This window comes from Capricornis sumatraensis, chromosome 5 (genome assembly GCF_032405125.1).
Source record: "Capricornis sumatraensis isolate serow.1 chromosome 5, serow.2, whole genome shotgun sequence".
Classification (NCBI taxonomy): domain Eukaryota; kingdom Metazoa; phylum Chordata; class Mammalia; order Artiodactyla; family Bovidae; genus Capricornis; species Capricornis sumatraensis.
Window position 1 is genome coordinate 101349914 of NC_091073.1, and position 12267 is coordinate 101362180.

The 12267-nt window shown below is 38.5% G+C and overlaps 1 protein-coding gene across 2 annotated transcripts in view; it reads right to left on the reverse strand.

Moving 5' to 3' along the window:
* Positions 1-12267, reverse strand: part of CHCHD3 (coiled-coil-helix-coiled-coil-helix domain containing 3) — a 289889-nt gene that overhangs the window by 183742 nt on the left and 93880 nt on the right. For both annotated transcript variants that reach the window (XM_068972961.1, XM_068972962.1), the window contains exon 4: positions 7169-7286. In XM_068972961.1, the coding sequence (XP_068829062.1) occupies positions 7169-7286 (118 nt within the window). The remainder of the gene's footprint in view (positions 1-7168; positions 7287-12267) is intronic.

Genomic DNA, 12267 nt, shown 5'->3' on the forward strand with positions numbered 1-12267 from the left:
TGAGGCTGGCATACTGAGACAAAACTTGTTTCTCTTTTTCTACTACTGTGGCAAAAAAAAAAAAAAAAAGTACCAAGATCTGGCCTGGCACTCCATGGAATATCTGACTAAAAATCTCTTCCTAATAATTTCTTCACAGGGCTGTATGCGTTTCAGCTGACAACAGTGTGCTGCTTTAACACACACAGGAGGCAAAGAGCACACAAGAGAACAAAGCACACGAGGGGAGAACACAGGAGACGGAGGCTTTGTCCTGGGAACTAGAATGGCCTGCTGAATTCAAACATTTACACAGGACGCAAAATGATGCTGCACGCCTCTGCTCCCACCTGTCCTGAGGGCTGTTGCCTTTTAAATTTCCTGGTCAGATAGGAACTGAGCGAGAGACAGGAAGAAATGGGCTTGCAGACAGATCCTAGGTGCCATTCTCACCAATAACACCCAGGAAATTATCTTATGCCTAAATGGCTTAAATTTCTGACACAGAACAGAAATCCAGTATTTAAATAGTCCTCAAAAGTGAGAGCTCAAAGTCATTAACTTCATTTTTGGCATTCAAAGCAAACTAATACTCCATGCACGTCAGAACAATTGGGGATTCATGTCTATAGCAAGAAAAACCAGCCCAGGGCATATATAATCAGAGGGAGTGTGTTAATAGAGATTATAACTGAAGTACTAAATTGTACCCCCCAAAAAAACAAACATTTTTTTAAAAGGATTAAGTGTCCAACAAAAGAACTCAGGATAACTGCTGCTACACTGCAGCTTCATTCATCTGGTTAATTTTAATGACGCTAAAAGCCCCAAGTGATCGCTCTTAACTTTCTTCAACACAGAACTTTTGAACATGAACCCTGCTGGTCATTTCAAAATTACAACCCCAACGGTAACCTCTGCTCTTGGGAAGACCCTCACTTATATACTTGTGCAGCAGCAATATTCTTATCTACTTCCTTTAGTCATTTTCCTCCAGCCCCAAATTCAAAACCTTTTTCTCTTTAACCATGAAATTTCAACTGTCACAGTCTGAAGCACAAACAAAACACAGAAGTGAAAAGCACATAGTACAAAATTAATCAATTCTTCTTGATTGCTTTACTAGTGCATTTCAGACAAAAGGGAAACCAGGGATAAAAAGTGACATTTTGGAGAAACAGTAGCTTAAATTTGCAAAAACTAAATTTATGCATTCACTTACCCTAATTTTTTGTGCTTTTTTCTAAACACTATGAGGTTTCAGAAATTCAAAAATTTTACCAGGAGGAAAAAAAAAATCCAAGTTAAAAATGACCTTCCCCACCCAGCTTATACTTGACTGAAGAAGGCAGACTCAGGAAAAGTGATCAAATCGATCTATCTTTGCAACTGATGTGACCTAGCACACACCAGGTGTTCCATAAATGTGTGATGGTGGGGACCACAGACAAGAATGATCTCTTTCCATTCATTCCCTCCTCTAGTCCATCTTGCACCCTTCACTGCACAGAGCTATCAAAATGCCCATCTAACCACTGCATTTCAAACCTTCGCATGTATATAGTCCAGGGGTCTCTGGACTGCATATGTGCGCCTCGTGATTTTAGCTCTGCCAACTTCCTCTGCCTCATCTCTCAACACTCCTCACCCTTTACGTCCCACTCATTAGCTCCTGTGGTGTTCCAGTGTCCCCAGGCTTCCATGCTTTACCGGCAAATACTGTAGGCTGGACCATCCCTACTCCTCAACCACACAGGCAATTCCTACTCCAACATTCCACTCTGGCATCACTTCTCTAGGAAATCTTTTCTCATCTTTCCTACTTCATCTCCTCCCATTTCCACAACCTGAGTAGACTCAATTCCTCACTTATGAAATCGGCAAGCATTTATTGACTCTCTACTCTTTGCCAGGCTCCAGTATGTATTAGGCTCTCAAACGTGTGTGAACAAATGAATGCAGATACCAAATGGTTACAAGAAAGTCAGTCTCTGCTTTCACTGAAGTGAGAATTCTCATAAGGATATAAGTAGCAAGGCTCTATCACAGACTTGGCACTTTTTAACATTATTTTTCATGTATCTGTCTCCCGCATTGCAGTGTGAATTCCTTAAGGATTTTGTCTTTTTCATTCATATAGCCTCAGTATCCAGCACCACCTTTTTCATATAGTAAGCACTCAATAAAACATCTGCCCAAAAAATGAAGGAAACTCTTTCACATTTAGCTTTATAAGCTCCAAAATATTTAAGCAACTATTTCCTTAAGTAAATTGTGGCTTCTTTTCAAGTTTAGATTCAAAAAGAAATAAGAAAAATACTACAGTTCTGTGGTTGTAAAAAAAAAAAAAATGACTAATGTCAAACCAGCACAGTTTAATACAACAGAAAGAAGGAGTGAAACAAAATCTTAATTGGCATTTAAAAAAAATGTAAATGCAAAGTCCTTATTCTTTGATTTAAAAAAAATTAATGACACAGCAAATATTAGGTTTAGATATACGGGATCTGAGAGACACACAAATGGCAAGTCACATTAACTTTACAGGTTTCCTAGCTTAGTACTTTTAGTCAGTCTTTTTTTACAGAGTTGCTCTCCTGCTCCTAAGCCACAGTCCTTTCACGTGAATTTTAGTTAACATTTTCAAGCAGATAAAATTAACAGTGAAGTTCTTTTCCAAAACTTCTGGGTAGAATCAGGTGATGAAAATGCTGGTACCTGTCCGTGAGAGGTAGGGTGAGGAATTGGTACGCTCTTCTTAAAACGAGAGCAGGGCCCGTGGCTTCTCCAGCTAACACAATCCTTCCAAAAAGGAAAGTTTTCATCTGATCCTATTTTAAAACTTCAACAACAGGGCCATCATGACTTTGCCTTTCAAAGAGCTTCAATAAAGCTAGCTGCTACAACAACTGTGGGAAGAAACCGCCTGGACTCGCATCTAAGGAGACAGTGATCTAAATGTCAACTGCGTGTGGGCGGAGGATGGGAAGAAGGAAGAGGAGTTTTATTCGCAGCACCAACAAGGCGTCAGTTTGGGGTTTTTATCCTTCCCCCTAGTTCTACTGAAAGACAGCTTTCCAATTCCTTCCAATGTGTGAAATCCAACCTTTACTCTCTTGCTGGCTGCAATATGTGGGTTCTAAATAAAGAGGAAGACACCAACGTTTGGCCATCACTCAAAAGAGTCCCACATACTGGGGTTAAGAATGGCAGCCGTGGGGGTCCAGCACTCAGCAGGGCAACGCTAATGGTCCTGGGTGACTCTCACAGGAGTCACGGGTTCTGAGGATGCCCACTGCCACAGCTTGGGGATCGAGGCACTGATGGACGATACGGACTTGAAGTTGTGTTCCCCAGCACATGTCCCACAGGATGGGGAGATGCAGACTCTGTGCATACATGGCGGGCGGGGGTGGAGGGGCAGAAGGAACTTTACACCCCCTGAGCATGAACTATACATGCAGCAATGCTATTTCCTTAGGCATTTCCTTTACACCATCTTCATAAAGTGTAATTATGGTAAAATATACATAATCTAAAACTTACCATCTTAATAACTAGAAGTGTATAGCTTCGGAGTATAACGTGCATTCAGACTGCTGCAAAACCAATCTCCAGAACTCTTTTCATGCTGCAAAACTAAGACTCCAGACCCATTAGAAAGGGCTCACCACACTTCCTTCCACTCGGCCCCTTGAGACCACCATGCTGCCTTCTGTCTCTGAATGTGACTACACTAGATGCTTCCCACAGTCAGAATCACACGGTATTTGCCTTTCTGTGACTGGTTTATCTCACTTAGCATAATGTCCCCAAGGTTCATCTAAATTGCATGATACATTAGAATTTCCCTCCTTTTAAAGGCTGAATAACACTCCATCGTATGTATATGACAATTTTGTTTATGCATTAATCTACTGAGGAACACATAGATTTCTTCCACCCCTTGGCTATTATGAATAATGTTGCAATGGACACGGATATACAAATATCTCTTCAATGTCCTGCTTTTAGTTCTTTTGGATAAAGAACCAGAAGAGTGGAGCCTCCCAGGTGGCTCAAGCAGTAAAAAAAAGAAAAAAAAAATTCATCTGCCAATGCAGGAGCCACAGGAAATGCAGGTTCTATCCCTGGGTGGGGAAGATCCCTCGGAGGAGGAAATGGCAAGCCACGCCAGTGTTCTTGCCTGGAGAATCCCAAGGACAGTCCATGGGGTTGCAAACAGTCAGACGTGACTGAGGGAGTGAGCATACACACACGCCAGAAGAGTGGGCTGCTGAATCATACGATGATTCTAGTTTCACTTTTCTTGAGGGACCACCATACTATTTTCCAAAGCGACTGTACCATTTTACGTTCTCAGAGCATCCTTGTCAATACTTGTTACTGTCTTTTTTTAAAAAGAAAAAAAAAACCTTTTATTTTTTATTGGGTAGGGCCAATTAACAATGTTGTCATAGTTTCAGCTGAACAGCGATGGGACTCAGCCATACATATACATGTATCCACTCTCCTCTAAATCTCCACTCCATCCAGGCTGCCACAAAACATTGAGCAGGTCCCTGAGATACCTTACTGGTAACCTTAACCGCAGTCATCCTAAGACATAAGATGATCTCTTAGTAACTTTAAACGTTTATCCTTGTATTATTTTAATAATCAGAGAAAATCCAGTGAAATACACTCAACCATTAAAAGGAATCATGCAAATACGTATTTATTGGCATTTAAAGGCCTTAAATAGTCTAAATTTTTTTTGATATGAAAGTTACTGTAAGAGGTACATAAAACTACATATACTACTATCTATGTTTGGAGAAATACAAATATACATATTAATATGAATGTTTTACACAGACTCAGTGCAATGTGAAAAGGAATATAAAACAACAAACCAGAAAGTTAATAGCAATTATCTCTGGATAATGGTAATCTAACTGATTTTATTGGTTTTGTATTTATTTCCTGATCTTTACCCAACAAATATGGATGTCTTCTATAATAATGAATAACAAAAATAAAGGTGATAACATGGTAAATAAGTTGGGAGTCACCAGGTACCCAAACTGCTGTAGGCAGCGATGTTGTTGTGGCCAAGAACTACACTTCAATATCTGAGAATCCTCAAGCCAGAACAGGATCCTCTGGATCAATTATAATACTATTGCATAAATTCTACTTTTAGTCCCAACGTGCTTTGAGGACTCTGTTTGGCCAATTTATGACAGATTTAAATTAAGGAGTTGTCAGTAATTTGCCACCCATACAGTATGACTCCAGAATCAATAAAGAAGAGATCTGCAAAAAAGAATATATAATGCCGATTTCGTATGTTTAACCCAAAAACAAAAATATATAGATAGGAAACAGAGAGGATTTATAAGGTACAAGGAAAATACGTGCTGAAGATACACTGCTCCAACCCAACTACATTACATAATATTCTAGTTACTAGGCATTAAGAAATTTTTATTTTCACATTTCTTGTGAAAATTCTCTTTTTATGCCTTGTCATGTGCAAGTGTGTTTAATGAGTTGTTATTTTTTTAATCTTTATCTTGTTTATCTCCCTGAACTAAAAGAACAAGGTAACATATTCGAATTTAGACCAAAAGAAGTAGAGAAAAGAATGCTTCAAAGAGAAGAGGCAAAAGCTGGAACACAAATAAAAATGAGAACCAAGGGGTCCTCTGCCCACTAGAAACCTCGAAGCTTGCTCCATAATCCCTACCCGCCACCCTCCACCATAAGCACTATTAAACTCTCTCCTCTCCATCCCTGATCTTCCAATTGGGAGGCTGTAACATTCATGGAATGACCCTTAACACATGGGCCCGACATGTTTGCAACTTCCCCTAAAAACCCTCAAACTCAGGAGCATAACAGATGTCATAATTAAATTACTCAACACCTAACACTTTTAATTCTAAAATTATCCCCCATTCACATCACATGCCTTTCCTTCCACATCCCTAGGCCTCAGTTCCACTCAATGTGTGTATATCCTCACAGGGGCGCTGGCCAGACCCTAGACATTCCTTTCTTAGTCCATCGCCTCTGTTCTGGCTTACTGCCCACCATGTAGCCTGGATCCTGAATTAGTCACTGAAGAAATGGATTCCGTACACATTGGCTTCCTATTTTCTCTACTGGCAACTGGTCGTAGGTTAGCCTCTCAAAGAAAGGACCAAGAGAAAGAACAGGAGAGAACAGAAACTGACTCTTTTCTGATTAATTGGTAACAATCCCCAGCTGCCTGCTGGACTAGGGACATCCCGTGAGTCTTGCATCCCAAGCTCTCCACTATATGGTTACACTCCTCTCTCCAATGAGTTCCCAACCACATTCCATTGAGAAGACAGGGAAATGACATGAGGGTTTCCAGGAAGGCTAAAGTGAGCACTGAGTAGTCAGGATCCCAGGCTTCACCCAGAGCAGCTCCACTTTTATTTAACAACAGGAGGATGGCCAACCAATTATGTTGCATGCAGAAGACACTACTGTTCAGCCATTAAAAACCACATTTTCGTGATATAAAGGGTATGTTCATGATGTAAACACTATGTACAGCACTACCCAAAGTCTTCAATAGGTAACAGACCTAGGAATAGAAATTGTCTAGAGGGAACCACCTTGGGGTAAACCATGGTTATGTGAGAGTGGCAGATTTATGGGTGCCTCTTAAATTTTCTGCTACTAATTGTCATTTTTAAACATGTTTATGTAATCTTTAAATTTCTAAAAAAATATTTTCTTTGAAAAAATTATTTCCTTTCTTATAAAAAATGGTTCTCTTCTCTAAAGTCCAGAAAGTGATGGATCAAACCTTACTCGCCTCTGCGGGAGTCTTCCCACCTAGCATCTGGTGGCTGCCAGCAAGGAGAGGACCAAGCTAGGCTCTCACCCTAGAGGTTTCAAATACAACTCGGGTGGGAACAAGCAAACAACATCCCTCAGGTAAGATGCCTGTGTCTCTGTGTTGATCTTTTCTTCAATAACTCTCATTACACCTGCCTTAGAGTCCTTGATGGCTAATCTCAGCAAAGTGTCAGCCACTGATAAAAGGCAAAGATAAAGAAAATCTAAGCAGAGAGCATGAATATCATCCACACTGGAAGCTGGCAAGCTTTTCCCAATCATCACCGGTTTCCTTGTAGACAAGACCCTCCTACTAAATCTTCATGCTCACCAGGTGCTTTGCCTTCGCACGCTCCTCCTCATTTGATATCCTCTCACGAAGGATAGCTCTGGTCAACTGCTCATTGGCAAAAGCCTTCTCTGCATCCAGTTCTTTGCTTTGCTTCAGTCTGAAAAGACAACAAAGTTCTAACTTAGAAAAAAAAATATTTTAATAGTTGACATCATATGTTTAATGGAATACTTGAATAAAAAGATAGAAACAGCCATAGAGTTAGTAGCTGAAGTCATCTTGGCCTGAAATTTATCAACAGCAGGTACATTTTCTAATAAATCCTCATGCAGCCTTTATCCAAGCACTTAAAAGAAGAGAATTTAAATATACCAAGAGGCTAATCAATCTACCTGCTAAATTAGTTTTCACTAAGTTCTTCTTATGTCAAATTGAAATCTGCCCAACTAAATATTCTATCCCTGGTGACTCCATCTGCCCTCTGGAGATAAAAGTAATACATCTAATTAACAAGCCATCTATAAGACAAATATTTGAAGGTAACCATCATCCTCCCATCAAAACTGACTCCGCTATTTATTGACTCTATACGAGGCATTGTGCAAGGCACTGATGACACAGTGCTGAACAGGACCAGGCCCCGACCTCATGGACCTGACATCACCGCAGGAAATACAAACACTATTAAAAGATCTTTCCTCCCAGTGAATCTCTCATTTCCCAACAATCTTTATCTACAAAAATGGCCAGACCTTTCAGGAGCAGGGTTCCTCACTTGTGGGATGACTCCAATTTGTCCCTTAGCTCCAAACTAAATGTTAATACTGCAGATGTGGTCCAGCAAAGTAAGACAGCGGAACCTCACCTCCCAAGATTCCCAACCAATGCTAATTCTACTAATGAAGCATCTGACTACATTAGGTCTATCAACCTCATCACACAATTAGATCATACTAAGCTGCAATCCACTACAACCTCTCTCCTGTGCATGACAAAGATGTGCCTAGGCCCATAAAGGTATTCAGTAATCACTGAGTGAGAGTACATGAGGCTAATCTCATGGACAAAGATTTTGATTGCCTTTTCTTCTTTGAGAGAAAAACCGCTCTACACCATCATATCCCTGAAGTTATAAGCGATGCTATAAAAAGAAAAAGTAAAATTGGTATGTTGCTATAAGTGAAATTCTGAGTGCAATCTACTTCATAAGTGGGAATGATGAGAACCAAATTGAACTCAATACTAGTCTATCAAATTTCAGTTTTAAAAAGGATTCTTGAAAAGAAAAGAAAACTTTTGGTTACTAGTTTTAAATTGCTGTATCATCTTGATACTCTGATATTCTCACAAATTGATTCTAACAGATAAAATCAGTTTGTAAAATACATTCCAAAGTGATAATGCTTTTCCCCCTAAAAATTAAATCTGTGTAAACTTATGTCTTGAATAAAGATAAATAAATCCTATTTTTACCCAAATAAATCCTGGAGTTCTATAAAAGGAAAGCAACATGAGGAACAAAGTGGTCCCCATAAGGACAGCATGCTGACAACTGCTGAAGTTACTGCCCCAGATTAGACAACAAGACACACAAGGCATTCTGCCAGCCCATCACTAGGAAGCAAAAGGCATGACTTAGATTACAAGCGAGGTGGAAACGAAAAATAACAATGACTATAATCGACAGATCACTCGCTATATGCAAACACTGTGCTAGGCACTTTATATACATACATAAAACTAGTATAAAATACACATTTTTAATTATTAGTTCTTGGACATAAAGCAAGTTCTTCATAACTAAAGCTTCTCAAATCTTCCACAATTGGTAAAATTTTAAAGTATTATTCATCTTAATAACATTTTTTCTGAGTTTACTTGCATATGGCAAAAGTTTTAATTATAAATGGAGTTAAAAGTAGCTCAACTTTGGAAGTATAAAGTTAGAGCAAAGTTAATTAAAAATGAAGCAATAACATAAGTGCAGAAGTCTTCCATGTTATAATAAAAAACTAAAGATTATTCAGCTTGCTATATCTAATACCAACCCTGAGTCTAAACCAAGGCTCTACCACTTACTAGTTGAGTGTAGTTAACCTCCCTGGTCCTGTTATTCTCATGAGTAACACAGACTGGTGTTAACACCTACCTTACAGGATTCTATACAAAAAAGCACTTAGTACAAAGCCTGTGACACAATAAGCACTCAATGCGTTAGGTAAGCAGCAGTAATAACAATAGTTTCCACTATGGGATCAGGAGTACAGAAGCAGCAGTTATCTTCTGAAAAGAAGGAAATCTCCACATTCATTAAATATAACATAACTACATATCGCTTGGTCCTCTCCATCTTTTTCCCCCCCAATTCTTCAAAGTTCTGCTTTATTTTTATGATCAAGCACCTTTAACAAGTAAGTCGACTATAATGACTCTAGTAGCCCCCTCCTTGCACATGTTCCTTTCTTTGCTTCCCATAATGGCAAGGATCTGGTCTGCTTTTTTCCACTGCTATATACCAGTGCTAAACAGTGCCAGCCCCACACCACAAGTGCTCACAAAATACCTGAGTATACGCATGAATGAATGAGTGGCGTATTTCCGACTCATTGGAAAATGGAAAACAAGCTGCAGAAAATAGAAGACTGGGGGACTTATGAAACTAGACGCCAACAGAGCTCTCCAAGGGCCAAGCCACCGTGATGCTAAGCGTCACAAGTGGGATGATCCTGGACCACACCAACCTAAAGAAGGCTGTTTTACATTTCCTAACTTTTTAGAGCCTCTAAACTACCAACACCTAGTTATACTTGACTCTTGGTTGAAGAGACACTGGGGGATGGCACAAACTGACCAAAAAGAAATTCTCCTTATTCTTACAGTTACTTTCATTTTCTTACAAATAGACCTGTTCAAATTCTCAAATAGTTTATTCTAAAGGAATGTCTGAAAATAAAATTAAAAAAAAGAAAGGTCTGTGCAGTGACAGTTTCCTGAACAGAATTTCGTATCTTTAAGAAGTCTGGCAGGAGAACCCAGAACCAATCCTCACTACCTATTAGCAGTTTAATGGTACAATCTAATAAACATTAGTTTTCTTAGCTTTAAATTTTGAAGGCTGAGCTTTATATAGCCCAAGGTTCCTGAGCCACCAAGGACCCTGTTGTTTTAAAAAGTGGGGGAGGGGCAGGTATGAGACAAAATAAGTCATTATTAACTTGTGTTTCCAAAGATTTAAGAATTATCTCAAGATAAAACTAAACATACCAAGTATCTTGGAGAATACATTCTCTTTTTTTATTTACTGGCATCTCCCACTTATTATTTCAGATCTCCTGGTCTAATATTATTCTACATTAAGCCCCTGATTTAAGTTTCATTTAAATTTCCTTCTTTTAAATACCTATCTCTCCTCATTTAAATTCTCTAGAATTTTAAGCAAAGAAGTAGGAGTTTAGTGTAAACTTTTCTTATTTGCATTAAGTAATTGGACAGCTTGCCTAAGCTTAATGAAACAAATACCAGTCAGCTCTGTCCTTATACCTCAAACCCTAGCAACTGAGCTCTTGTTTTCAATATATTCTCAACCAGGTGAGAGATTAAGATACACCGGCAAAATGAATTTCTAAAAATGAGCCAAATCTCTTATGATGAACAACATTACACGTGTCCTTTAAATGGAAAAAATAATAATAATTTACTCACATATGTTCAGTTCTTATAGATATCTGATATATAAAATTTATGTATTTCAGTTTGTGTAAAAACTGACCAAAGAACCTAAGGTTTTATTTAGAACCTAAGGTTCTTTATTTCAAAGAACCTAAAGGTTTTAAGAAAATGGGAGGAGTATTTTTAAAGGTCACTTTAGCTAGGCGTGTTTTATAGATTCAACTTTGTTGTTGTCTATGAAGGAGGCATTACTATTTAAAAACATATATATGAGAAAAGCTGAGATGTGGAAAAGCACACAGGAGACATGAAATGACCGGATCTGGTTTCCAAAGCCATGGTTCTTAAACCTGAAGAGTCACCCAACCAGCAACGCCACCACCACCACCACCAGGAATCAGCTTTCATTACGTTGCTCACCTTTGTGGGTCGTGTAAGGACAGTTTTCACAAGCCACATTACTCATAATTATTTTAAAAGAGGCTCATTTTAAACTTTGCTTTCATTATATCAAGTCTGAGTTTGCCAGAGTCAAAATTATCACCAGCCCTTTCCCAAAGTGGTTTGGCTTTCAATGGCCCTAAATGTTTCTCTGAACCTGGGCACTGCTCATTTGGCAATTCACAAATACTCAGATTTATCTTCATGTAGGTTGACACATAAGTAATGCTACACAATTCTAGCTTAGAAAATTACTTTATAATTTAATATATAAGGCCATTATATTACTGAAGGAAAGTTGATAAGAACCTCAGATAATGGGTGAGAATAAATGGGAAACTGAGACTGCTCCAGATAAAGTGATTTGAGGAAATGATTTATCTAAAATTGAACTATGACCATTACACACAGACTATCTGCATAGTACTGCAATGTACTTAGACTGTTTCAAACACTAGAAGAGAAAAATGAGCGACTGACCACAAAGGTCAGTTTTAATGCTAATGATGAATTTTATTTTAATGCATCATACTTTGTCAAAACACGCTGAACTAGCATTCAAAATACTGTTTACTACTCTTCTTTTCAACAGAAAAGCTGAGCTGGTGATCTAACGAACTAATTATTAAAGACTATTAAAAATAATGACAAAACAAGTATACAGCTTTCTATTAATAAGACTTTACCAAAATAAAAGTACATAGCAAGCTTAATATTTCTCAGCTCAAATAATTTCAAATCCTAGAAGGAAATATACATGCACTGTATATAATACGGCCGTGCGCTATTCATACACAGTATGTGTGTATATACTGAATGTGTAACATCTGCATATATGACAGATAAAAGAGTCAGCATTTATTAATGCTCGCTTTGTGCCAGGAACAGGTCTACGCACTTGACGAGTGTAACTCATTTACAACCCTCAACGGCACCCCTATCAAAACTGTTTTACTCTATTTCAGATGAGGAAGCTGAGGCACAGAGAAGTTTTCTAACAATAAGGCTTTAGAGGATTTATGAAGTAA